This window comes from Helicoverpa zea, chromosome 13, assembly GCF_022581195.2.
Source record: "Helicoverpa zea isolate HzStark_Cry1AcR chromosome 13, ilHelZeax1.1, whole genome shotgun sequence".
Lineage (NCBI taxonomy): Eukaryota > Metazoa > Arthropoda > Insecta > Lepidoptera > Noctuidae > Helicoverpa > Helicoverpa zea.
In genome coordinates, this window is record NC_061464.1 from 3,723,419 (window position 1) to 3,750,351 (window position 26,933).

At 34.9% G+C, this 26,933-nt stretch overlaps 5 protein-coding genes and 1 non-coding gene across 7 annotated transcripts; 4 read left to right on the plus strand and 2 right to left on the minus strand.

Annotated features, from left to right (window-relative positions):
* The first annotated feature begins 257 nt into the window (after nt 1-257).
* On the plus strand, nt 258-2,272 carry LOC124635498 (vacuolar-sorting protein SNF8). Its single transcript, XM_047171357.1, has 4 exons — nt 258-643; nt 976-1,177; nt 1,596-1,742; nt 2,052-2,272. The coding sequence occupies exons 1-4, from the start codon at nt 376-378 to the stop codon at nt 2,182-2,184; spliced, it is 750 nt and encodes a 249-aa protein (XP_047027313.1). The 5' UTR covers nt 258-375; the 3' UTR covers nt 2,185-2,272.
* A 69-nt stretch (nt 2,273-2,341) lies between these two features.
* On the minus strand, nt 2,342-6,756 carry LOC124635493 (putative leucine-rich repeat-containing protein DDB_G0290503). Its single transcript, XM_047171354.1, has 11 exons — nt 6,566-6,756; nt 6,210-6,386; nt 5,809-5,913; nt 5,239-5,568; nt 4,870-4,948; nt 4,302-4,485; nt 3,947-4,070; nt 3,400-3,548; nt 2,999-3,097; nt 2,853-2,927; nt 2,342-2,767 (listed from the first exon to the last, which is right to left on the minus strand). Exons 1-11 carry the CDS (start codon nt 6,614-6,616, stop codon nt 2,635-2,637), a joined length of 1,506 nt encoding a protein of 501 aa, XP_047027310.1. The 5' UTR covers nt 6,617-6,756; the 3' UTR covers nt 2,342-2,634.
* Nucleotides 6,750-12,913, plus strand: LOC124635497 (histone deacetylase 11). The gene is made up of 8 exons (XM_047171356.1): nt 6,750-7,149; nt 7,269-7,392; nt 7,820-7,930; nt 8,262-8,353; nt 9,000-9,204; nt 9,704-9,870; nt 10,651-10,759; nt 12,068-12,913. Exons 1-8 carry the CDS (start codon nt 7,133-7,135, stop codon nt 12,227-12,229), a joined length of 987 nt encoding a protein of 328 aa, XP_047027312.1. The 5' UTR covers nt 6,750-7,132; the 3' UTR covers nt 12,230-12,913.
* LOC124636104 lies at nt 11,164-11,356 on the plus strand. The gene has a single exon (XR_006985099.1). It is a non-coding gene; the product is annotated as a U2 spliceosomal RNA (small nuclear RNA).
* A 547-nt stretch (nt 12,914-13,460) lies between the features above and the next one.
* LOC124635494 (RIB43A-like with coiled-coils protein 2) lies at nt 13,461-18,052 on the minus strand. Its single transcript, XM_047171355.1, has 9 exons — nt 17,814-18,052; nt 17,309-17,449; nt 16,699-16,859; nt 16,110-16,245; nt 15,689-15,793; nt 15,217-15,356; nt 14,771-14,858; nt 14,516-14,622; nt 13,461-14,180 (listed from the first exon to the last, which is right to left on the minus strand). The coding sequence occupies exons 1-9, from the start codon at nt 17,934-17,936 to the stop codon at nt 14,039-14,041; spliced, it is 1,143 nt and encodes a 380-aa protein (XP_047027311.1). The 5' UTR covers nt 17,937-18,052; the 3' UTR covers nt 13,461-14,038.
* Nucleotides 18,053-19,411: 1,359 nt separating this feature from the next.
* LOC124635641 lies at nt 19,412-26,807 on the plus strand. Of its 2 annotated transcripts, XM_047171577.1 has the most exons (7): nt 19,412-19,541; nt 19,623-19,826; nt 20,128-20,223; nt 20,945-21,076; nt 21,349-21,480; nt 22,298-23,434; nt 24,071-26,807. In XM_047171577.1, the coding sequence occupies exons 1-7, from the start codon at nt 19,490-19,492 to the stop codon at nt 25,228-25,230; spliced, it is 2,913 nt and encodes a 970-aa protein (XP_047027533.1). In that variant the 5' UTR covers nt 19,412-19,489; the 3' UTR covers nt 25,231-26,807. The 2 variants fall into 2 exon arrangements, with proteins under 2 accessions (XP_047027533.1, XP_047027534.1); XM_047171578.1 differs by lacking the exon at nt 21,349-21,480.
* The last annotated feature ends 126 nt before the right edge of the window (nt 26,808-26,933 follow it).

The following is a 26,933-nucleotide window of genomic DNA, read 5'->3' on the forward strand; positions in this document are numbered from 1 at the left end:
GTTCAGGAGAAATGCTGAAATACAGGCCCTGAAATAGGACTGATTTTTTTTGTTTGTGTCAGCGCCATCTACAATATTGTTCTCAAATGCCTTACGTTCAATATCGTACGTATATCACCAATATATTTTTATATATTGTATTCATTCTACCAAATAAATTCTTTTAAATTAGTTAAAATAATAATACCTATATTACGATAAAACAACTCGTCCGAAATTAGTGAAACGAGTGAAAAACATCTGTTTTGCACAGCAGTCATAATAATAATTTGACATTGACAGTTGACAGTGACCAAAATATTTGGGGAATCGCTTAATCACATTAAAATATTGTTTTTTCTGCTTCAAATTATTATATTTTCCACATAAACAATCATGAGGCGTCGAGCAGGATTAGGTGCCATACAGAAACATAAGCTAGAACAAGAAAAGTACCGGGAAAAAGGGTCGGAAATACAAGAGAATCAATTTCAACAGATGTCTAAGCAACTGGAGGTGTTTAGGGAGAACTTGGAAGAATTCGCGACTAAACATAAAAGTGAGATAAAGAAGAACGCTCAGTTTAGGCGGCAGTTCCAGGAAATGTGCGCGGCCATTGGCGTGGATCCCTTAGCGTCAGGAAAAGGATTCTGGTCTGTATTAGGTTTGTAGTGATTTGTTTAATTTAACCTTGTTAATCTGTCTTCTACTTCGTAGATATAGTGACCCTCTTAATTTGCAGTTCACAAGTTCCCTGATCAGGATTTTATTCTTTACAAACCTCAATAATAAGTTTCAAAATGTTGTTTGATGAGTCAATGTCCAATAATAACACTTCTTATGGGTCTTTAATGTACTGATTTATCCTACTTTTATTAGATCCACAAATGTTTTTCAGAACTTAGTAGTTACCTACAACAATTTAGATCTGTTAAAATGTAGATACATCAATACATCTTGTCTTAAACCATTACATTTCCATATCTTACTTTACAGGAATTGGTGATTTCTACTATGAAATAGGAGTGCAAATAGTAGAGGTTTGTTTAGCCACAAATTACAAGAATGGTGGACTCATCACACTGGAGGAACTTAGGACAAGGCTCATAGCAGCCAGGGGCAGAGCAAAGATACACCAGGAAATCACTAATGAAGACCTTTTGGCTGCTGTTAAGAAACTAAGAATATTTGGGAATGGGTAAGTTTAGTAAGGTCATACTTGATTTTAAATGACTTATTATTGTGATGTAAGTAATAATAGTTGGTTGAAGTAGAGGCCCAATGTTGTGACCAGACACCAAAATTTTGTCATAGATGCCATTTGATCTATTCAACCTATGAATGACTTATGCAGGCTAAGTAATATTTAGATTGTATTTATTCTCTTTTTTCTTTCATATACATGAATGGTTATCAAAAAATATAATTATGTTTTAATAATGTTATTAAGTCCCCAAACATCATTGTATAACATATATCAATTAATTAGTAAAAAAGTCTTATACTAGTATAGTTACTGTGATACAAGGGATGAACCTTGGTGGGGGACTTTGAACAGTAGTGGACATCTTTCAGCTGACACAATGAATACAATACTAACTCATATTTCTTTTCAGTTTCACAGTAGTGCCTATTAGCAAAGGCAAGTGGTTGGTTCAGTCAGTACCCGGTGAACTGAATCTTGATCAAACACTGGTGTTGCAGAAAGCAAGTGCCTTGGGCACAGCGTGGGTGTCTCTTAGTATTCTTACTGATGATTTAGGGTAAGAATTAAAAACTTAACACTTTTTCTTCTTATCTATCTTACTAATCTTCTTATCTTAACTAATAATTCAAAGCCGAAGATAAACACTCATGAACATCTCTGGACCTACTCCACCAAATTGAAAAAAAAAATCAGTGTTAGATAGCCCATTTTTGAGGAACGCTATAGTAATTTTAATTATTAAGAAGTCTCATGATGTGCGATATAGTTCTCATTTTTTCACAGATTAAACTGCTAGCGGAAGCTAGTAGTCAATATTCATTTTTATGTTCCAACATCTCTTAATGTTAATTTTTCTAAATTCCAGTTGGAATGAGACAAGAGCACAGAATGCATTAAACCACATGGTGAAAGAAGGTCTAGCTTGGGTGGACAGCCAGGATACCAAGGAGACTTTATATTGGTTCCCAAGTATGTTCTCCCAATGTGTTGAAGCGTGAACTGCCAATTTAAGTCTTATTGTCAAGTGATAAAAGTTATATTGTAATGCAATCTATATTTATGTTGAAAATATACACATTGAACAAATCTGCAGTTTTTCCATTTACAAGATGACTGGAATGCTGGTAAGTTCAAAAGTAAATAATAACACAAAAGTAAACTAATATATTTATTTAAATATTGCACTTACACAGTACTGTAAAAATAGAAAATATTTGGAGGTAGGCTGTTTCAACAAGTAAATAGGAAATAATTTCAAAGTATCAATTAAAAGTTATATATTTTCAATATATGCAAATTCTTCATAAAAAAACTGATGTAACATAAAATACAGAAATAATGGTTTAAATCATATTTCTAATACATTTTGTGTAAATACTACTCTTTTATTGCATTTTTAATTTCTAATTTTTAGTAGAAATAATATATTCTAAAGACTAATTTAATTGTTAGCTATTGCTATCTTCAGAAGATCCAATATAAGGTAGTTTCAATTTGGAGCGCAGTTCGTTATTTTCTTTATGTAATTCATCAAGTTTCTTCTTTAATTTTTCTGTCATTTCTAGGTATGACTCTTTCCATCTGAAAAATATCATAATGGCATAATTAATGATAATTATATTTAGAGGTACTTGCTCTAATTTGCTAAGTAAAAATGTATAAATACTTTTTGCTAAGCTCCATTTGATTTGCTAAATGTTTATTCAATTCTATCACTTCTTCTTCTTTTGTTGTCACCATTCTGAAAAAATAATAGCCAATATAAAAAAAAGTTATATTTTACAGTTGTAACGGCTAGTGTACTGTTCTTACTTATGATTTAATTCTGTTCTGGAAGCCAGCATAGTTTGTAACTTGTTAACCATCTCGTGGGTCTCATCCAACGATTTTTGGAGATGTTCCACTTGCAATCTGGAATATTTGCAAAAGAATAATATATGTTTATGGTATGAGCATAAATCTTTGATATTTTCGAAATTTTATCATCTGGATAATTTTATATTAATAACATTATAATTTTCCTAAAACAGTTGAAACTGAATTGTTGAATCTTAGATTAGTAGCCCAAAGTACCCCCACACTTGCCAAAATTCGGCGTGTTTTTATATCAATATCTCAGAAATAATTTAGATTCTCCATAGGTACTACTGTCTCTTTTTGGAACATAGAAAAATTGATCTTTTTTAATACTATATAAGCAATGGTATTCTCACTTGAGTTCATCACACTGCGTCCTCAAGAGTTGTTCCTCCCAATCTCGGCGCTTGATCTCCCTAGCGTGGCCATCTTGTATCCTCTGCACGTCAATCGCAAGGCATTGCTTCTCGCAAACTAGTTGCATGTTGCGTCTTTCTGATGATACCTAAATATGGTTCAGAATTTTAAATAATAAATACAGTGGTTGATAGATTCTGATCATCATCTGGTCATGTGTTGACATCAGCATAGTGTGATCTATAAAAAGCATGGTTGAGATCGCACTAGTAAGGTCTCTTTTCGGGTACTAGCAAGGCGAATAAAAGGATTAGTAGATGATCAATTAAATTGTGCAATAGGAATCTGATAGGAAGTCGCCGCAGTAAATTCGTTTACTGATAATTCAATCATCAAAAGTGGGCTTGACAAAAAGGAAGACCCTTATCAAAAGGAGACACCCGAAGCAAAAAAAAAAAAGGACATTTATAAGGTAACTAAAAGCTTGTATGTAATTTTATGTCTTGCGGCAAGTAATAGAAGAAGAGAGATGTAAGTGCAACTTACTAGTTCCTGGAAAAGCGCTTCAAGTTTTTGTTCAGCTAACGCGAGTTTTGGGTCAACTGACGTTAATGTATCCTTCTGCTGTTTCAGATAATTTTCGTTGGATGCTATTAGTATTTTGTTTTCTCTGTAATATAATGACACTAATATTAGAAAGTAAAAGTCTGTCTGTCGCGCCAAAACACCTGAACCGGTTATTGTCCAGAGTCTGGGAAAGTACACAGAGTAGGACACAGTATTTTTTATCCAGGTACGGGAAGCGAGTGGTACAGGTATCAAAATTATTATCTTGAAGTAAAACACTGACAGCATATTATTTCCATCGGATAAGACTGAAATTAATCGACAGATAGTATACCTTAAAGTCTTGTTCAACAGCAATCCTTTCTCCACTAACTCAGCATCCAAGTTTCTAATATGTTGCAGCATATCGGATACTTTCTCATTGTACTTCTCTTTGATTTCGTCCATTTCCTTCCTACATGATGATTCTATGTCATGTCTGATATTGGATAGCGCGTGCTTTAGGTCTGTTACTTCTCCTGTAAGATAGGATACAAAAGTAAATATTAAGTGTCTGGTCAGTCCATTTAAGCCTTTGGTGGATAAAGCGGAAAGGAGAAGTTTTAAAACCAAACAATTTCGTCATGCAAACCTCTCGTCTCCTGAAAACCTGAGCAAAAAAATATTATTGTCTGTTTAAACATTTCTTCTTTAGTGGAGACTGGGTCTTATGAAGGGAATACATTCATGTAATAATCATCGGCAAGGATATTGAGCCCTGACCTTCACCTGCGCAGAAGTGATTTATTGGTTTATTGCCTTAAGTGTACAGTGCGCAAAGCGATCCCCACTCTTCCGCCGAGAGCTCATTATCCGTGCCGATAACTATAATCACTTTTGGACCTACACTGATTTTTACTTACTAGTTAATTCCTGTATAGTTTTGTAAGCCTCATTCTTCTGTTTTGAAACCACGTCGTAAAGCTGTAATGCTTCGGCAACCTGTGTTACAAAGATAGGTATACAGGTACGTATGTATGAGGATGTCAAATCGATAATTTAGTTATTTACTCATAAAAGCTGATAAAGTAGAAAAATTATCCCAGGCAGGTTTTAATGTAATTAAATTAGAACCAAAAATGTGAGCTTCGATGATGTTCGAAACAGTTACCGTGGCCATGGCCAAAGGATTCCAGAAATAATAAGAGAGAGTTCTACTTAGTAAAAGACTGATACACAACGCAAAAAAATAACCAAAAGTACAATGCAATTTAGGCGTAGGCTCAACTTACTTTTGACTTAGCTTCTGCCTCCCTTTTCACCTTTTCCACGCATTCTTTCTGACACAAACTCAACTGTGCTTTCAAATCTTCACTATTCTTCTTCTCAACGGCCAAATTGATTTTAAATTCTTCTAAACTCTTTGTGACGTCATTCAACTTATCTTCTAATGCTTTGCCTCGTTCTTTATACGAATTTATCTCTTTTTCTCTAGTTTTCAAATCGTTTTCTAAAATACTGTGTTTTGTTTGTAAGTCTTTGTGGTTCTTTTCTAACTCGATATAGTCAGTTAATGCTGTTTCGAGTTTCAGTTCTAAATCTCTTCTTTCTTCGGTTGAGTTCTGAGAAAATATTCTGGTATTTAAATGTAAAGATATATGAATTGTAGAGAACTTAGGCTTAACAAGGCTTAGGACTACTAACTTTAAGTGGTATCTAGATACCTATCGCGAATGAGGAGAGTAAAACATACGTGTATAGAGATCCCCTACAGACTGCAAGGTCCTTGGGGATATTCTCAAAGGAAGGGTAACAAGATCCTGAACTCATGATGGTGTAAGAATAACATGTAATGTAAGTACCTGCTGTCCTCTCTTGTCGTAGCTCTGGTAAGTCTTGAGTTCAGTTTCCAATGCATCTATAGTCTTCTGCGATGTCTGCCATAGAACGTGGAGGGAGTCTCTTTCCTGAAATGTAGATCAAAGGACTGTAATACTTGAGGGTGAAGATAATGTTGGCGATTTCTCACGGAAACAGTGAATTTCAGCAATCTTCTTCTAGGTATTTATTCTAAGTAAATGCTTTTCTGACATATTTTAAAGATATGATTTGCAAGAAATATTGACGCAGTACACCAAGGAGTGTACACGTAAGTTTAACGCAAACACCTTAATTGAAGACAGACCTTCACTGAACAGATGTATTATCTAGTACCTATAAAAAATTTGTCACCAGAAGAAAAAAAAAATGAGGAAGTAAGTACCTTAGCAAGCAAAGCGACTTGTTTCTTCAACTCGTCCAACTCTTTGCCCTGATCCTGGTTGCTGGCTTGCCTAGCATTGTCTAACTTCTCTTTAAGCAGCATCCCCACTTGTTGAGACAGTTTCTGGTTGTCCGCGATCAGTGACCTGATTTCCTCTTCCACTATTGTCTGATTTTGCTGTGAAGGTCAGGATTTTGTTTATGGTAACCAAGTTTACGATAGTTTTGGGCGTTGCTGGGAAGTGTTTATTTTGGTTGTAAATAATGGGCATTTAGACACTTATTATTACCATGAGTTAACTGATTCGGATTTATTATTTGTTTAAATTAAAATGTATTATAATTTACTTAAATTACCCTGTAAAAATCAACTTCAGATTGAAGAGCGTCCAAAGTAGTATTTTCCATAATACTTTTATTTGATGCAAAAAATTACCATGAAGGAGATATAGGAAGATAGTTGAAGTATCACTTGCATATACTTAATAACAAAGTCATAAATTATATGAAAACTTAATAAATTGATAACTTTCTGCGACCACGTTTTGTTTACATTTCGCGCTCCGGAAACGTCATCATTGGTTGCTAGGCAACAGAGCCGCTTCGTTCAAAAATCTATATAGGACGGAATCTATATATGATAGACTGGATTCATGTTCGATTTTGATTTCAATGAATTCGTGTTCGTTAATTTTATTTCATTAGAAGTATAATAATATGCAAATAATTATTCCTAAATAGGTGAACAATTATTGAACCTGTAACACGATTGTAAAAGGATTTTGTTTCTGAACGAAACTTTTGTGTCACCTTGACATCCGCGAAAATCGAAAATTGCGATTCGCGTATTTTCAGCATATTTTCAGAAACTCGTAACAAATGTAAATGTTTTAGAAAGATGATTTTGAATTAAATTGAACCAAAATGTCCATCAGGTCAAGGTAAGTCCCAATAAGAACAAATTTATTTTGTGCAATAAGGCTTTTCCCTTTGCAAATGAACCAATTTGATCATAGTTTGTAATTCCGTCGTGTTTTGGTTTTTCTTTTCAATATTTCAGCTTATATTTTGATATTAACGAAGACCAGTGGCCTCTGGTGTACGACGATAACTATAATGTATCGTTTATGGGTTTGGAAAAGTTTCATGTATTCGATTCTAAGAAATGGCGCAACATAATACAGGTTCGTATATTATTTATCATATTGTTTTTAAACAATAACAGATTACCATTTTAAGTGATATGACGATAAGCGGAATTCAGTGATAAACAATGTCATTGTTTGTACTTACCATAATATTTACTGAACTACTTTTAAATTTTGAATGTAAATAAATCAATCAAAATAAATCAATTTGATAGAGTAGAATTTTTCCTGAACAGTAATAAGAAAATGTACTACAGTGACTTAAGTACATAGTCACTAGTTATTAAAATAGGCAATCACAAAGCATATATCAATACTTACATCTAGACATCCGATCAGAATCCGTTAGTACCTGAACACATACATATACTTTAATATCGGAATGTTACATGGATATTATTTTGATCGGACTTCAATAGAAATCTGATGAGTAGCTTACCTCTTTCAAATTTATTTTATTCAGTACCTAAAGGAAGCAGAGTTCATAAAGGACGAGAATTTAGTGAAGCCACTTGAAGCACAGAAGAGTGATCTTCTCGTAGTCCACTCCAAGAAGTATCTGAAATCTCTTAAAGTAAGTTACATTAAAAACCTAAATAGCCTTCATGTTTGCCAAACTCTGCAAATAGTTGTCATTTTTTGTTTCTATTCTTTTTCTTATAACTAAAGATATACCATCTTCAAACGGGAATGCTGTGTGTAAGGGACAATAAATTGAAATTCTGGCTTTGAATAAAAATATATTAAAATTAGGCTGTTGTGCTTTTTCTGTTAGAATAATTGCTTTCCAATGTTTTATTTGCATCTAAATAAAATGCAGCCTCGTAGTAGGCAACACATAAATGTTTTTTTTGTAACTGGTTTTTAAATTGTATATTCTATGTATAACTAATTTTATTTTACAGTGGAGTCCGAAAGTAGCTGTGATAGCTGAGGTACCCATGATCGCCCTTGTACCAAACATATTGGTGCAGTATGCATACCTGAAGCCTATGAGGTAATTGTGCTTTTTACATTCTGAACAGTGTAATCTATTATAGTTCGGCCATTCAGAGAATGCGTTCCTGACACGTCGCGATTGAACTGACGACGTAACTACATTCATTGATTATTGATATAATAATGTTGTTTTAATGCTCCTCAATTGTTAAAACGGTAAACAACCAGCAAAAATATTTTTATCGTAACTGCAACGCCATTGCAAAGTTACGTCGTCAGTTCAATCGCGACGTGTCAGGAACGCATTCTCTGAATGGCCGAACTATACTAAGTATAATTGTTACCATGGTTGGCATTAAACAGTTTTGACTTACTAGTATTCACTAGTAAGGCAGCACAGCTATCAAAATCTACAAACAAACTTTTTAACACAAACTGTAAATACATTGTTTACTAAGGCCTAGATTCCATCTAAGTGGAGGGGAGACATAAAGTGAAGGGTTCTAAACAACCCAATAGAATTTTGTTATTCACAAAACCCGTCACCGTCCACTCAGTGGTATCGACAGAGCAGGAAGAGTCCATTGGTTATTTAAAAAACTTCACCACTTCAGTGAAAAATACAACTATATACGCAGACATATCCCAACCAATACTTTAAAATACAAATCAATCTAATTCTAAACTCCACATCCAATTTCCAGGCTCCAAACAGGCGGCTCAATCCTCGCAGGCAAGCTAGCAATAGAGCGAGGTTGGGCTATCAACGTTGGCGGCGGCTTCCATCACTGCAGCGGCGACAAGGGAGGCGGCTTCTGTCCCTACGCCGATATCACGCTTATGATCAAGTTCTTGGTCATACATCAGATGATACAGAACGCTATGATTGTGGATTTGGATGCTCATCAGGTGATTTGTCTTTGTAAAGCTGTACTGTACTGCCAAGTATATAAGTTTAAACTCACCACGATTTCGCCCCATGGTAACTACCTCACTCACACTACAGGATCAAAAATGGCTATATCCTCTCTGTGGACAATGAAGACCCTGGGTGAAACCGCTACCAAAACCTATTTTATAATAAAGCTATTATCTTTGCTTTCACACGGTCCTGGCCCAGGACTCCTGGGGTAACTATTCCTTGAACTCAGATGAAAAGCAGCCCATATTACCCCTTGTACGTATGCATCTGCTAGTGAAAGCCTTGTTCCAATCAAATCAGTTCAAGTGTTTCAGAGTTGTAACGGCAGACATACAAAAACTTTTGAAATTGTTTTACTAAGTTATGTAAGTGTGTAGGTAGATACCAACTTTAATGAATTTTGGAACCAGCTAAATATTTGAAATTACAGACATCCATTTCATTCGTAATATTTATTTGAGATCACATCTAACCCACGGTTTCCAGGGCAACGGCTACGAGCGTGACTTCCTAGGCGTCCCCGAGGTGTACATAATGGACATGTACAACAAGCACATTTATCCTAACGACCGGGAAGCCAAGAGAGCTATCCGCAGGAAGGTGGAACTTGATAACAAGGTCGAGGATATGGAGTATATGAGGAAATTGAGGAAGTAAGTTATAAGTTACTAGCTTCTGCCAGCGGTTTCACCCGCGTCCCGTGGGAACTTCTACGCGAACATGGAAACAAAGCTTTTATATAACCTGCCTCAATAAATGGGCTATATAATACTGAAACAATTTTTCAAATCAGACCAAAATACAACAACAACGAAAAACAAACTTCACCTTTATAATGTTAGTATAGATTATTATATAAAGTACCCACAACGATATATATAACTAGCTTCTGCCAACGGTTTCACCTGCATCCCGTGGAAACCTCTGCACGAACCCGGATAAAAAGTAGCCTATAGCCTTCCTCGATAAATGGGCTATCTAACACAGAAAGAATTTTTCAAATCGGACCAGTAGTTCCTGAGATTAGCGCGTTTAAACAAACAAACAAACTCTTCAGCTTTATAATATTAGTATAGATTCGTGCCAAACTCAAAGGCGGTTAGGAACATCATAGTGTTATTGGCAGGAAGAAGTGTTGCAACAAAATACTTAGCGAAAAACAAAGTATTGCTTAAAATAATGTTTTATTAGATTTAAGTAAGTGGTATTCTTGCTTGATGATCACATAATATTGAGACACATTTTATTTTTGGAATTGAGTTTTAATGTAGGTACTTACACCAATATTTTATTGCATTCATTTGTTTATCACTTCCAACTTAGCTATGTGCTAAATATGCAGGAACCTGTGGACTGAAATATTTTTTAATAAATTGTGCCTTTAAGAGAAATAAGTACCTCAATCATTAATAACCTGAATAATGTTATTTCAGGAATTTGAAAGAAGCATTGACGGAGTTTAAGCCCGACATCTTGGTGTACAACGCAGGCACTGACATATTGGACTCTGACCCGTTGGGACAGTTGAGGATCACTGAATTTGTGAGTTTAAATCATTTTATTACAACTGCATCTATCTTACTGACTGGCATTATTTAAGCCATGTAGTCATGTAGTTAGAAAATCTTAAGTGTACAATCACTTTTACCAAAATATATCTGTAATCTGTATCATTTGGCACATAACATATCAAAAGATAGTACAAATGAAAGTGCATGCAAAATTAAACAACAATTATTTAAAAACACCTATTATATGTATTAATTAAATATCATAAACTATCTATCTACTACAGCTATTAAAAATCACTTAGCACATACAAAAGTAGGTACATCGGTTTCCTCCAAAGTTCGATAGATGGCGCTTTACATTTGACGCTCATTTCTGCATCGCGGTGTTAAGATTCTCCGCGGTCGAACGACCCTCCCCGGTGACTTTAGTTCGGTATCGCTTCTCGGCCTTTTGGCTAAGATCAAAGTGTAGTATCTGTTCTTTTCAGCTTAATATCTGAAAGTTCCCTCACTGAGGGACCAGTATATTAAACTGATTTTTGTAAACTGACGGGATGTTCGGGGCTCGCTCCACTCCCGTCACGGGTCGGCCCGGCATTGCAGTGCCGCCGGGATCGGCCCACTTAGGCGATTATCACACTGCCCCGCATGATGCAGCGTAGTGCGTGGATGCGTTTTTTTCCGTTGTATGGAAATATCTCCGTTTGTATGGAAAACACGCATAGTCCAACACACTGAAAATGCATCCACGCGCGTTCATGCGGATCACGCACATACATGCGGAGAAACACGCACCCCCGCGCGTAGGTGCGGGGCGAGACGCAAGGTATGGCACACTGAATCCCGCAATGCCGCGCGTGATTTTGAATGGGCGTGACGTGTATATTTGAAAATGGAACTCGCTGTGCGTGAATTTACAAAACGCACCTACGCGCGTGAGTGCGTGAAAAACCCGCACGATGATGCAGATCTGCACTCCCGCAGGAACGCGCGTAGGTGCGTCGACACGCAAGATGCAGCGTGATGCGGGGCAGTGTGAAGATCACCTTATACACATGAAAATCCGCCGTAGTAATAACAATGAGCCATTTGTAACTTAAACCAGTTGCTCTCTCACGTTATTGGACAGTCACCGGTTACTGTTAAGTCTCCTATAGCCAGTCAATCTTTTAAAATAATAATATAATGTTTATATTATTATTTTAAAAGATTGTAAAAAAAAATGTAGAATATCATATTGACAATATGATATTCTACATTTACATGCTTAAATTCTACTTTTTTTTATACAGCGTTGTAAAGGTAGACCGATTCAACATTTTCTATTTATTATTTTCAGGGCATAGTAAAAAGAGACGAATTCGTTTTCGAGACGTGCAAAGAGCAGAATATACCTATAGTAATGCTGACGAGTGGTGGTTACTTGAGGAAAACCGCCAGAATAATCGCTGACTCAATCATGAATCTACATCGCAAAGGACTTATTAATGGGGAAGCTTAGATATTCATAATTTGAATTAGGGTGCGTCTACACGGTGCATGTAGCTGGAGCCAGTTAACATGCACAAGTGACAAGAGCACGCGGGTGGGTATTTTGCTTTGGTACATGCGCGAGTCGCATGTTTTTAAAATGCATGTAACCTGCGCATGTGCCTCAACATGCGCAAGCTACTTGCACCGTGTAGATGCACCTTTAGCTGCGAAATAGAAAGGCGAGTATATAATAAGCCAACATGCAAATAATTTCGTAATCGCAAGATATAAGATTTGCGTAGAAAATTATAATCGTGCCAATTCGTATATATTTTTTATCCTGTTTGTTGAAATTGGACTACTACGCAACTTGATGTAAATAAAATATACTATAATATGAATTATCTATTTCAAGTTGAAATGTTAACAGATTTTAATAACTTATTTAAAGTATCTTTGCTCATAAAATATTATAAAGGTGAAGAGTTTGTTTGGTTGGTTGAATGCGCTAATCTCAGGAACCACTGGATTGATTTAAAAAAGCTTTCAGTGATAGATAGCGCGTTTTTAATACCATACTATGGAAACTAGTACATACCTAATATATTATGTATAAAAAACATATTTACACCAAGGGCCTCGCCTAAAAAAAATAATTTGATATTTTTAATTTCTAAAGTTAGAATTGAGGTTATCTTCTATAATATAAAAATGAATCGCAAAATGTGTTGGTAAGCGCATAACTCAACAACGCCTGGACCAATTTGGCTAATTCTTTTTTTGTTGTGTTTGTTATTGTCAGGAGAAGGTTCTTATGAAAATAAAAATAGGGTAAAGTAGAGAAGTCAGTTGACGGGAGCGAAGCCGCGGGCAAAAGCTAGTTTAGAATAAAATTCTATAAAGTGTAATGTATCAAACCTCTAACGTTGATCTCAATAAAAAGTGCCAATAATTGTATATTGTTTATGCAAATTAAATTTGCAATTTTTATTTTAGTACTATTATTTTTTGTAGTACATATCTATTATCAGTATTAATAATGTGATCAAAATATTTATAATGTTGCTTGGAGTTTATTTTTTCAAGTAAATACTATTTTCCTTCTATTGTTGTTTTATTTCATCCATACCAATATAAAGAGGAAGCATTTTTTGTTAGTTTATACCCAAAAAGCTCCAAAACTTGAACTTATTCGAAAATCCCCAGTATTCGGGGAAACTGTTAGTTGGAAAATAAACGTAAAATTGAAAAGTATTTTCTTCACTTGTACTAGTTACGTGATTTATTTTTAAATAAAACAATACATAAGCAACGTGTTTATTAAATAACGTAAGTACATAGGTAATAGCTACACAAAATGTATCACTTTTGCAAAATAAATGGAAAAATACTACCATAACGTTGTGCACGTTTTAAACCAATATTTTTATATGAAATTGTCTTTTTCTCTACATGACATCTAAACAAAAGATTTTGATATGTATATTTTTTACACATTCTAAAGAATATAGTAGAAATAGGAAAATTCTAAGCCTATCATACCTACTCAATATGGTAATGGTAAACATTTCAGGCAAATATTTTAATATCATTTTATTCCATAAGTATAAATGACCAATATTTTTTTGTCATTCGAGTTTTAGCCTCGTGAAAATTCATCGTTCATTGGAGTGAACGTTCACTCTAATGAACCGTCTGTCATAACGAAGACTAGACAAACAGATTTTACCGACTTCCCAAAAAAGAGGAGGTTTTCAATTAGCTTGTTTAACTAGACAAGAATCTTGAACACATTTCTGGTGGGGTGCATGAACCCCGAAGGGTTACTGGTAACATTTTATCTGGTAGTGGTATTGAACTGAGCGTAATATTCGTCAGTGGGAGTGTTGTTGTACACCACTTCTCTGAAGTATTTCTCTTTCTCCTTCTGCTGTAATGCCAGGAGTTGGTTCTCTTCCATTAGTTGGCGGGCGATCTCCCTGTGAATGTTAGATGCTAGGTAAAATAATTTGTATTGGGGGAGATTATTTTGAACGACCCTTTTTGGATGATGATCCAAAATAGTCTTACAAAATACCTAATCTTTAAAAAAATAATATGATGGAAAGAACATGAAACCAATTTTTTTTATTTTAAATTAGAATGAAATGAACCTGAAATGGGGAAAATGCGACTCATACTACGACCCTCGCTCGGCAAAATAAGAAATTCGAAAGTTATTTTTTACCCGACTGCCAAAAGGGGTTATGTTTTGTAGAAAAGCGATGTATTTTAATGCTTTCTCTGTAAGCCACTATTTGCATTTTAACATTACCTTCTCTTCCTCTGGTCGGCAATATCTTGGCGTGCAACTTCGTGTTGGATGGACTTGGCCAAGGCTTGCCATTCTGCTTCCATCTTGTCGTAGGCGTCGCGTTTCGCCTGGAAATTATCATTGAGTGAGTTCAGTGACGACAAAAAGTTTGGCGTGAACAAGTTAACATGAAACGGAAAACAAGGAAATTATCATACAAGGAAGACTGAATAATAATTCAGTTAATTTTTGAAAAATATATTATTGGTAAATTACCTTAGCAGCAGCCATTTGTTCTTTCTGTGCGGCGTAAAACTTTTTGAGCTCTTCTTGGTTCATACCCTTGTACATGAAGCCAATCGCTCTGAAATCATAGCACACATTTATAAAGTAAATATTAAAGTAGATACTAGCTGTATCTACCTCTTGGTTTCACCCCAGGTGCCAGGATACACACTTCCTGCAGATGGTTCAAAAGTTAGCAATGTTTTAAGCTTTAAAATATCTGTGTACCAAATATGTGAAATACGGACAGACAAAAAACAGAAGACAGGCAGATGAAAAAGGTAAGTTCTACTTATTACCCCACGCATTTTTCATGTTTCCGATTGTCATTCAATATTTACATAACTTTTTACTTAACAGATAGAAAAATCCAGATAAATATCTCAGGCGATCTTCCAACATCCCTACATCTCAATAAAGTGAACAGTGATACGGACCTGTTTTTCCCGAGAGCACTCTTGGCGACATCAGGGTTTTCAGTGAGCATGTCAGAAGTGAGGTTGTTGTACATCTCGGCTGTGTTGTCGGCTTCCTCTTGTTCTTTGATTATCAGTTCCAGTTGCTTCTTTTCTGCTGCCTGTTAAGTACACATTGTATTTATTAAATAGGTTAATGCTCGTGATTAAATAACAGCTCGGTTGTATGTAAGCAACGCATGGAGAGGTTGGTAAATAAAACTACTTAGTGGTCCTCTACAATTAAGAAGGTGGTCAAAGTTCGGCTTTGGACTTATGAATTAAATTAAGATCTTTGAAGACTGTTCGCTGAAATAAATTCTAAAATACAATTGAACTTGTCCGATCAGTTTTCCAGATACAACTACCTCTATAGCTCAACTTCCCCCAGATTAAGGACCGTATCTGATTTGTGATGTTTCCGTGCGAAGTGTGTCCAGTCGATAGAACTTACCAAAGCTTCATTGTACTTGAGGTTAGCCTGTCCGAGTCTGTAGCGACACTCGCGCTCTAATTTGTCCAGCTCTCCAGCACGATGATCACGAGCCTTGATCGCCATCTTTAAATACAAATCATTAAATAATATCATGATGAAGGGTAGGTACAGTAGACATATATTTCCCAATATTATAAAACTTCAGAGTTCGTTCAAAAGCGCTAATAACAGGAACTACTAAGCCGATTTGAAAATTCTTCCAGTGTTAGATAGCCCATTTATCTAGGAAGGTCATAGGCTGGTCTGGGCAGTACTTTCCACGGCAAGTGGGTCGGAAGAGGAGTGAATGTTTAGCTTATAATATGTCAAGGAGGATGAGGGTATCTACAATTTTGTTTGTCAAAGGTTCTGATTGTAATGAGAATCTTCTAGGATGTACCATGTAAGCAGCTTCTGCTTTCTTCCTCTCCTCCTGAGCTGCCTTTCGCTCCTGCACTTGCTGCTCGAGCCAAGAATTCTTCTGCTGAGCCATGATCTTCTTGCGCTCATCGAAGTCCAAATCTTCTCCTTCGAATCTGTATTTATTTGGTGAGAAAAAAAATCATGAAAATGGTGAGTGTAATTTAATAATTTTTAATCCTTCCGATGCACATTTCATTTCATGCTGTTCAGAGCTATGTATTTTATATGCTTAGCATTTTCCCAATTGAGCTTATTATTTCACATAGAGCGTGTGCCTATCTGACCTTTGTAACCGAGTTATCCGAACGACCCGATACCTCGTAGTAAGACGGGTTTGTCAGACTTTCTGGTTTTCGACTACCTGTAATGGCTACTAAAGCTTTTCATATGGTTTTCAGAAATACGGAGCTTTACTATCATCATCTTTCGAGCCTTTTCCCAACTATGTTGTGGTCGCCTTTCAGTCTAACCGGATTCAGCTGAGTACCAGTGCTTTACAGAAATCTGACATGCCTATCTGACCTCCTCAACCCAGGAATTTTACTATATAAATAAAATTTAAATACTTCTGAGCGCTGGCCAGTCCAACAGGTTCACCATCACCGGCTCTGGGAGGCAGCTGCTTCTTCAGAACCTCAGGGTCGTTGAGGTCGTACTCCCGACGGTCTTCAAACCGCTGGTACTTTTGGCGGAATGAGTCGATTTCCACGCCGACGCGACGACGCTCCTGTAGGAGTAAAAAGTAACAGAGAAGTGGTTTCTTTAGAATCTATGCTAATATTATAAAGCTAAAGAAAGAAGCTTTGTTTGTTTGAACTGCTAATCTCAAGACCTACTGGTCTGATTTGAAGAATTTAGAATATTTAAGGAAGAGTATAGAATAGGCTACTTCTTGATCAGGGATGTGCGGGATGGTTACGAAGAGGCGCTGGCGAAACCGCGGCTAGCAACTAGGTTTGAAGATAACTCTATCTGTTGTAAAAATGTTGGCAGTAGAGGAAGTAAATAGTTAGGCTTTATTCAGACTATTTAGTATATGGTTTACGTGAAGTTTGCACAAAATCGGTCGAGCGGTTCTTCACGTATCACATTATTTTAGTTATACGTAGCGAAGTACATACCGCGGGCTAATAGTCTACTATAGTTATTTACTCTACTGGACTGGAAGTTATTTACCTCCTTTTCTCTGCCTTCCAATATAACAGCGAGATCGCTATCCTTGATCATCTGCTTGGCAAAGGCGAGGTCCCTTCGATTTTGCTCATCTCTCTCAGCTTTCTTCTCGGCTATCTGACGCTCCAAGAACGGGACGTCCACCTGGAAATGGTAAAAGAGCCACCTAGACCTGACAGACAGCTGTATCGATGGTAAGTTTATACATCACCGCTTCTTCTTTCTAGCTATAATACTAGGATGTGGGCCTTTATGTGAAAAAGTACCAATTTAATTAGCAAAATTGCGTTTTACTAATAGTTATAGAGTTAATATTGAAGACTGAGGGATTATTGAATGAGAGTTGTAGCGACTTAAATCTTCATTGGACAAGTAAATGTTGTTGTAAGCCTAGGGGCTGCTTAACACAAATAATTTTGCGCTTAGCTGGTTTTTTAACAGAATTTTATATTATTACAGTGGGACGATAATAAAGGCTGATGATCTTGATGACGTCTATTGGTCTTACCCCAATCTTCCTGTTTCTCGCATTGAAGATTCTGGATCTCCTCTCGAGCTCACACTGTCTCCTCCTCTCTCTATTCTGTGCCTCCTTACGATCTTGGTCGTTGGCTATCTGTAATTTCAACATTTTTTAACAATCTCAAAATACTCTAAAAACTTGAACACAAAAACAGAAGTGAAATTCCGCGTTGGCGAAATAACAAAGTGCGTTGCTATGGTAACCGATTTTTGTTTCTTTATTTGGAAATAACAGATATTGATTTTTCGAGGTGACGTGAAAAGAGGTCATTCATGAATTTATCTGTTGTACGAGTGTGGTTGTGTGATGTATGAAACTGGCGAACAGAAAATAAATGTTTCTAGGATATCTACTAAAAACTGTTATTTACATTGAGAAAACCAGTAACATCAACTGAACCATAGTAAAAGTTTTCATTTCTGTAACATATTTAGCACCCTGTCTGGCATAACGTGGGATATGATTCGTAATCATTAGGCTCTCTATCAGGACCGAGCCTGCCCTGTCTGCGAAATGTGCGGCGCACACAGGCGCCAATGGCGGGATGGATGGCGCAAGGCTTCTCCGCTTCAGCCGCCACATAAAGTAAGTATGTAACTATAAAAAGAATCAGAAATCTCATATCATTTTATTTTTCGCATCAAAATGTCACCTGCTTGTATAAAATAAGGAACCATTCATTTCAGTCCAAATTAAAATTAAGATAAAGTATAAAAATCCCACTGCGTCAATAATATTTGAAATTGCTTATATTCTGCAACTTGCGTGAATACCAAGGTAATAAATAAATGAAAACCAAGGTAATATTCTTTTATTTTATTAATGTATAAAGAAATTCACGATAATTCTGATGAAAAACCCTGCAAATCTGTAGAACAATTATTCAAAAATTACCATTTTCTAACCAGCGTCATGGTAGAATCTATTCTTTTTTGGCTAGCAACACGGACTGCGGACAACATGAGGTGCGCGTCGCAATTGTCGGTCCATTCGCCGGGTAGCGTAGATTAGAATTCAGTCAGTCCGTCAGTGCATGCTATGTTCTCTTAGAACATTGCAGGCTGCTTGAAACTTTTGTACGGAAACTAACTCCATCTATCCCTCATAGTGAAAACTATTTACTCGTTTTACCCGTTGGGTTACCACTTTATAACAGTGATATGATTTAATCAAAAATAATAATATTATGTAGATAAATATTTATATTGCTAAATAGTATTTATTTAATTTACACTAGTCTAATGCAGTAGATAGAAAAAATAAAATAACGAATTCAATCAACAATCCAAAAATCGTTTTTTGTCCTAATATGGTTACACCAAGTAGGTAAATGACGTAAGACGTCACCCAAAAAATGCGTTACTTTGATTTCGAGTTTCAGGTGGAATTGGTTGTTTGAAACACTTTGTTTGAAACACTTTTTGCCCTGGATTTCGACTTCGAGTTGAGCTGATGCTCCTCCGTTTACGCGTGACGATTTCACAGTCGAGTGCTCTTGTTTTGTGAGATAGGACTCTGTGTGAGAAATTGACTCTTGTTTGGTTTGAGACAGGACTCGTAGTTAGTGATAAGTGTGGGAGAAATTGACTCTTGTTTGAGATAGGACTCATTGTTAGTGTTGTGAGAAATTGACTCTTCTGGTGTTCAACTTAACACATACAATGTCTTTCATGTCTTGTTGTGTTCCTGGCTGTACGATCACTACAGAAGACGGTTGGTATACATCATATTACATATATTATTTTGTTGCTTGTTATTTTACATGAATTAAGCTCAGTCAAAACAATATTCCAGGTGTGCTGCATAAATTTCCAAACCCAAATATTGAAAGAGAACGCTTCAAGAGATGGGTTCAAGCTGTTGGAGATACCGTCAAAGAGTTTGATGAAATCTTCATTTATAACAACCGAAGAGTATGCCGAAGACATTTTGCTCCGGTCTTCCACTACCCTAAGAACAGATTAAGTAAATTAGCAATACCCACATTGTTCATTGAAGGTAATTAATACATTTGCTTGCACACTATACATGGTCAATTTTCCAACCGGACATAGCTATATTTGAAACTATGAAAAATATCAAAACATACTGAATGGAATTACTTATTTCATGATAGTTTAAATCAATATACTGAATGGAGTCTCATTCGAGGCTCATTTTGACAAAAACTATAACTGAGACAACGGTTCAAAATCATTGATCCTGTCCAGGAATCGTACCTGTTTTTATATATTGGATTACATTTTGGAAAGTAATAATAAACTTAAGATAAATGTAAAATAATTAATTTCCTTTTCAGGTGGGCACTTGAATAAAGAAGCACCTGTTCAAATGTTAAGAGATGAGCATTCAACAACTTCAGCTCTATTAGACATAACTAACATCAGCCTATCAGGTATGTTGAATTTCATTTTGCTTACCGTAATGGACCCTGTTAAGCAGAAAAGATCCAACCAACACTTTTTCTAAAATCATCAAGTTTCATATATGCACGAAAAATCCAGACATTTTGACCACATAAACCTAACAAAAGTTAAACTGTGTCAAAGATACCATCTCCTAATCATGAAAATGTTGAAATAAAACGAACTAATATAATTAATTGAGCTTATAATTAATACTTGGATACAGCAAGAGAAACGAGCGCGAACAGAGTGAACGAGAATAGTTTTGCAAGTTAATTTGTAGTATGAAGGCGGGAAATTTAAATACTTTTGACACACCCACCAAATTAAAGCCTTCTCATTACTAACATACAAATGTAGAAATACAGAAATTATGAGAAATCACACAGATGGTTAATAATAGTATGCTGATATGTTATCCAATTATATTGATAAAAAGAACTATTTATTTAAAGTTATACCAATTTTATCTCTAAGATATTGAAATCTCACTCGAGCAAGAGCTTTTGTAAACATGTCAGCACACTGTTCTGTAGTACATAAGTAAAAAAAAAAGGTTTTTATTGTGGGCTTTTTGTGTTCCCGAATCAAACTAAAAATCGCGTTCTTATATTAGTACATATTAATTTCCTTCTTCTAAAAGGAACCACACATTAAACCGATACTTATATGTATTGTATTTTATGGCACAATATTTGTTTGATTTTCTAGGTTCTAGAATGAAGATTAATATTATTGATGAGAAACCATCCACTTCAAGGTCATCCAAAGAAAACATGGAAATTGTCCCTTCAGAACCAACAATGCCTTTGGATAATCCTAAGAAAATCCTGAAAAAGCAAGGTACTTACTTGAATCAGTTTGCCATCGTATTATTTATAATTATACTCTGCACTGTAGCATGGTGCAGGTGACAGTTTCAGCACACTGTTCTGTAGTACATAAGTAAAAAAAAAGGTTTTTATTGTGGGCTATTTGTGTTCCCGAATCAAACTAAAAATCGCGTTCTTATATTAGTACATATTAATTTCCTTCTTCTTCTAAAAGGAACCACACATTAAACCGATACTTATATGTATTGTATTTTATGGCACAATATTTGTTTGATTTTCTAGGTTCTGGAATGAAGATTAATATTACTGATGAGAAACCATCCACTTCAAGGTCATCCAAAGAAAACATGGAAATTGACCCCCCAGAACCAACAATGCCTTTGGATAATCCTAACAAAATCCTGAAAAAGCAAGGTACCTACTTACTTGAATCAGTTTTTCATTGTATTATTTATAATATACTCCGTGCACTATAGAATGCTGCGGGTGACAGTTTCAGTGACATTTTGTTTCACTCTTGAAAGGAGATTGTCCTTTGCCGCGATTTACAAATGTAATTATGATTAAGTATTTCACCTGTACCAACCACATTCTTCTTAATATAATAAATTAAAGTAAATCATTAATAACTGCAAAAAAATAAATTGAACTCAACCAGAATATTCTAGTCTAAAAATAAAATCAAATTGAATAAAAAAATTAAGGAAGTGTTATCTGTAGATCACTGCAGTAGATCACAAAAGAGGGCACGGAGGACTTTTTGTAGCATGGGGAATCATCTGATTGTTTTATTTTGCTCAAAGACATTATAAAAGTACTACAGATATACACAAATATACCGTCAATTACCCCTCAAAAATATAATGTTTGTAGGGATACAAGCTTATATTTTTTCAACTTCACTTTAAAAATAAACGGAGGACTGTAAAATCTTATTTAATGATTTAAAAAATCAGAATAATTACGCTCTTTTAATCTATATAGGTCAGCATGCTGTTCAAATTACTAACCCAAGCATTAGTATGCTATACATTTGGTGACTGTCTCCTTTGCTTTCTTGCTTTTTGTATCTGTTTGTCTGCTAAGTTCTAAGCAATAGATTTTAATGAGGTTTTTACCATCTTTGGAGAATTTGTTAATAGAGGTTTAGGAATAGAGGTTTTAGGAATATTTAAATTGTCCCAAAGAGTGTTTATTACTTTGATTAAATAGCTTTAATAATTTTTTTCAGAAAACGAACATTTGTTATCTTTAAAGATACGTGCCAGAAAGGAAATGGATTTAAGAAAAACAGTACTCCAATTAAAATCAAATTTAAGAAAAGCCAAAGTACAAAAACTTGTCTTCAAAGAGAGGCTGTCAATAGCAACAAAAACAGTCAATACAAAGGCATTTGAGGTCCTTACCCGAAATATGTCCAAAGCCACCAAAACTTTTTTAAATATGCAGGTTACCCAACTCGGTAAAAAACTAAAGGGAAGACGTTTCACTTTTGATCAAAAAGTTTTGGCTCTGTCTTTGTTTAAAGCCAGTCCAAAGGCATATAGATATTTAAGTGAGCTCTTCATTTTACCCAAAAGAAAAACCATACAAGGTGTGCTTCAAAATTTAACACTGCAACCTGGAATAAATCCAGTTATGATGAAGCAGTTGAAAAAAAGGGTGCTAAAGATGCCGAAAAGACACAAATTCTGCACTATAATTTTTGATGAGATGGCAATTGCTCCCAGCTTGAAATACGATGTGAAAAACGACGAAATTATTGGTTTTGTGAATGATGGACACAAAAAAACTGCTGAATTTGCAGACCATGTTTTAGTTTTTATGGTGAGAGGAGTGGTAAAAAAATATAAACAGCCAATAGCTTATAGCTTCTGTGCCGGGTCCACAAAAACGTCGGATTTAAAAAGATTGATCAAAACTGTGGTTCAAGCTGTGGAGGAAACAACCCTGCAAGTTGTGGCAACTATATGTGACCAAGGCGCTACAAATGTGGCTGCAATAAACGCCTTATTAAGGGAAACTAAAGAAAAATATCTTAAGAGGAATGAAGAATGGCGAGGGGGGTTTTTTGAAATAAATAACACAAGCATTATTCCACTGTATGACCCCCCACATTTGCTGAAAGGTGTAAGGAATAATTTACTTACAAAAAAACTACACTACAAATATGAGGGCAAGCAGTGTGTGGCGAAATGGGACGACATAGTAAATTTGTACCAACGTGCTTCAGGCTTCATGGGAGTGACTACAGTTCCCAAATTAACCTTACTACATGTGATACCAAGCATGATACCCAAGATGAGAGTAAAACACTGCACTCAAGTTTTTAGCAGTACTGTCGCTGTTGCGATGGGATTGAGGGCAGGTAATTTTGACGACAATAGTTTATTATGAAACTATTTTGCTATGAAATAGAAATCATTTATTTGCTAAAATGTATGTTAGATATTTGGTGATATATAAATTTATATTGTCTGAATACATTTCGCCTTACGGCATGCAAAGTATAGTATTTTGTACTTGTTGATGACAACTACATTCTTCCTTATTTTTTTTTTAAATAGCGGTTTTATCACAACTATCTAAAATTTATCAGGGTACACACCTGCGCTAATACAAGTATTAAGTATATTACTTAAGGGTTTGGCCAAAATATCAGAAACATACTTTATTACGACTGTATGAATACCGTCATAGCCATAACTATTTTTATTTTTTAAGTTTTTAATCACTCGTATAATATATAGGTCTATTACCGGACGCATAAATAAAGACTGTATTATTAGGAATATCGCATTTAATTTCTGAATCATAACTAGGGATATCTTGCACTTGGTCTATGAAATAGTTGTTAAATGATTCGGCAAACTGTTTAGGATTACTGATTAATTCATCCCCCTTACTGCTTTGTAGTATTGGTTCAATTAGTCTATTTTTATTAGCATTAATTATTTGCCATGAAGCTTTGTTTTTTAATGAAGTATTTTGTATTTAATTTCAGAAGAAGGTAAACTGGAACCCACGGCGAAAGAAACTGCCACAATTCTTATGATTTTCGACAGATTATTTGACTCTGTCAATGGAAGCTTTAATGAAATAAATAACGGGAAGATATACAGAGCAGCTGTAACGCCAAGATCGCCACATCATAAGTTATGGAATGATAGCCTACCAATTCTTAAATCCATGAAATTTTTCAAAAATGATGGAAAATCGGCAATAGTTCCCTCCCTCTCCAGTTGGGTAAAAACAATAGAAGGTTTTCAGAAAATTGTTAAAACAATGAGCACTAAGGGTGTGAATTCACTACTATTAAGAAATTTCAATCAAGACCCCTTAGAAAACTTTTTTGGGGCCATTCGAGCACACGGAGCTAGCAATATTATGCCAACCGCTGTAGGCTTTCAAGCAGCATATAAAACTCTAATAGTAAATAATCTGACGTCGGCTCACTCAGTTGGTTCCAATTGCGAAAAAGACGAAAATACATGTCTAAATTCATTAAAAAATTTGTTTAAAAAAAACCACACTGAGGAGCCGCGACATGAAAATATAGAAATTGCTGAGGAGCATTTATTTATGCAACTGAAGGACATAAACAAAATAATCGTCAGTAAATCCCCAGTGGATCGGGAGAAATGTGCAGCAATTGGCTATTGCAGCGGCTGGCTGATAAAAATGGCGAAAAAGAATATATGTAAATCGTGTGCAAATTGTAAACACAACTTGGAGAGTGACGAAACAGAGGATTTTCACAAATTTATTAAAGCCAAGGAATATGAAAATAAGCGTTGGTTGTGCTATCCCAAACGGGAATTATTTGAAAATTTTGCCCACATCGAATTCATAACTTATGAAATATTAAAAAAAAGTAAGAAAAATACAAGAATATTAGAATATATAAAAACAATTGTTAGTATTCATATACAGTGGGACTTTATATCATGCCAAACCCACAAAGAAAAACTTATAGAATATTTATTAAATAAAAATGTTTTATTTTGTATAAATAACTGGTGCAAAGAGGTAAATGAAATATTGTGTGGAAAGGCACCATTATGTGATCCAACAGATCTTATAAAAGTTCAGGCCTGGAACCATCATCAAAAATATAAATTGAGGAAGAGAATGAGGCAAACTGGTATAGAGATAAATGTTTGAAGTGTAATTGTAGTTTGCCAGTGTGCGTCAGAATGGCTGGTTGTCTGTGGCTTTGGTCTTTGAGAGTTGATTCGAAAATTGCTACATTATTGCTTATATTTGCTATATTCCATTTACAATAACATTAGAAATTTAAATAATCCATTTTTACTGTCCGTTCAACCGATTTTGACTTCTATTGCGTTAGTAGTATGATTAATGGCGGCTGCAGTAAATACTTGGTGTTGTAACCACTATTTTGCTTTCAATTCCGTTCTTTTGTCTACGGAATAGAAGTCAAAATCGGTTGAACAAACAGTAAAAAAGGTTTACTTAAATTTCTAATGTTATTTTAAATGGAGTATACATATAATAAATAATTGCTACATAGGATATATATTTAGAAATGAAATATTTTTTTCGACCAGCTACCACTACTACCAGCTACACTACCACTTCAAACATATGTTAAATAAAGGATGTAGCAATTATTTAAATTATCCCAAAGAAAAGTAGCTGATAAAATATACATGCCTTATTTAACATATGTTTGAAGTGGCAGTGTAGCTGGTAGTAGTGGTAGCTGGTCGAAAAAAATATTTCATTTCTAAATATATATCCTATGTAGCAATTATTTATTATATGTAGCAAGTATAAGCAATAATGTAGCAATTTTCGAATCAACTCTCAAAGACCAACGCTACAGACAACCAGCCATTCTGACGCACACGTTTGCCAACATATGCCAACATACTAAATCCAAACAGCAAAAAGTTTACATAACATTCAAAATGAAAAATTCTTATGGCCTTACTACAAAAACTTTAACACCTGTTTTACACTTGTCTAAAAAATTTGTGGTTGCAAAATGAACCATAATATGTAAACGTCATAATTTGACATTTTTTTAGACAAGTCTTAAACTGACGTTTAAAAGTTTTTGTGGTAAGACGGTTTATGTTCAAAAAATGATCTAAATAGTATTTTCGATGCTTTCCCGTGGATTTTAGCTGTTTTTTTTGCGTAGTAGAAATGTTTTTAACATATTATGTTTTCAATAAAATAATTTTGGGTACTAATTAAACTGAGTTCTTTTTAATAGCTTTTTTGCCTCTGAAAATGTAAGTTGCCTTCTAAATTACTAAGTTAGCCATAATCAACGCGCCTCTGAATAATATTATAAAATATTAGCCAATAGTAATCTTCAATGTAAGCCACTTCAAATATATAACTTAGCATGGTGATAAATTTCAGACATAGGTACAGTATTATTTATGCATGATAAGTTATAATACTTATAATGTATTTAATACATAGTACAGTTAATACATTTAATACATAGTATTGTAATGTATTAAATACATTATAAGTATTATAACTTAGCATTTATGATGTGGTCTACTGAAGCAGACAATAATGTACTTTCAACTTGTGAGAATAATAAAAGTTATTTTATGTTTTTGTATTTGGCCCAGGCCTGCAAAATTAAGGATATTATTAGGATTAATTGAATACCTAGCTACGACTTATGTATTGAATTAGACAATTCATTGTAAACTGTTATCTATATTCGAAAATAAACATAAGTGTGTAAGTAATTTTCGTTTTTTATTACATACATTTGAATCGTCTTTTTCCAAGTCAAAATCAGCAACCATAGCTATATGTATACGTAGCTAGTTATGGATTTAGTTTAACACCACCGCGGATAGATGGCACTGCTT

Bases quoted from the DNA above. Each gene is read 5' to 3' on its own strand.
- LOC124635498 (XM_047171357.1), top strand. From the start codon at position 376: ATGAGGCGTCGAGCAGGATTAGGTGCCATACAGAAACATAAGCTAGAA. The intron at 644-975 runs GTTTGTAGTGAT...CTTACTTTACAG, and splicing joins AGGATTCTGGTCTGTATTAG to GAATTGGTGATTTCTACTAT. The intron at 1,178-1,595 runs GTAAGTTTAGTA...ATTTCTTTTCAG, and splicing joins CTAAGAATATTTGGGAATGG to TTTCACAGTAGTGCCTATTA.
- LOC124635493 (XM_047171354.1), bottom strand. From the start codon at position 6,616: ATGGAAAATACTACTTTGGACGCTCTTCAATCTGAAGTTGATTTTTAC. The intron at 5,569-5,808 runs GTACTTACATTA...ATATTTTCTCAG, and splicing joins ACGACAAGAGAGGACAGCAG to AACTCAACCGAAGAAAGAAG. The intron at 3,549-3,946 runs GTAAGTTGCACT...AACCATATTTAG, and splicing joins AAGCGCTTTTCCAGGAACTA to GTATCATCAGAAAGACGCAA.
- LOC124635497 (XM_047171356.1), top strand. The intron at 7,393-7,819 runs GTTCGTATATTA...TATTTTATTCAG, and splicing joins AATGGCGCAACATAATACAG to TACCTAAAGGAAGCAGAGTT. The intron at 7,931-8,261 runs GTAAGTTACATT...TTTATTTTACAG, and splicing joins AGTATCTGAAATCTCTTAAA to TGGAGTCCGAAAGTAGCTGT.
- LOC124635494 (XM_047171355.1), bottom strand. From the start codon at position 17,936: ATGTTGAAATTACAGATAGCCAACGACCAAGATCGTAAGGAGGCACAG. The intron at 15,794-16,109 runs GTACATCCTAGA...TTGTATTTAAAG, and splicing joins AAGCAGAAGCTGCTTACATG to ATGGCGATCAAGGCTCGTGA. The intron at 14,859-15,216 runs GTCCGTATCACT...CTATGATTTCAG, and splicing joins AGTGCTCTCGGGAAAAACAG to AGCGATTGGCTTCATGTACA.
- LOC124635641 (XM_047171577.1), top strand. From the start codon at position 19,490: ATGTCTTTCATGTCTTGTTGTGTTCCTGGCTGTACGATCACTACAGAA. The intron at 19,827-20,127 runs GTAATTAATACA...TTTCCTTTTCAG, and splicing joins ACCCACATTGTTCATTGAAG to GTGGGCACTTGAATAAAGAA. The intron at 21,077-21,348 runs GTACTTACTTGA...TTGATTTTCTAG, and splicing joins GAAAATCCTGAAAAAGCAAG to GTTCTGGAATGAAGATTAAT.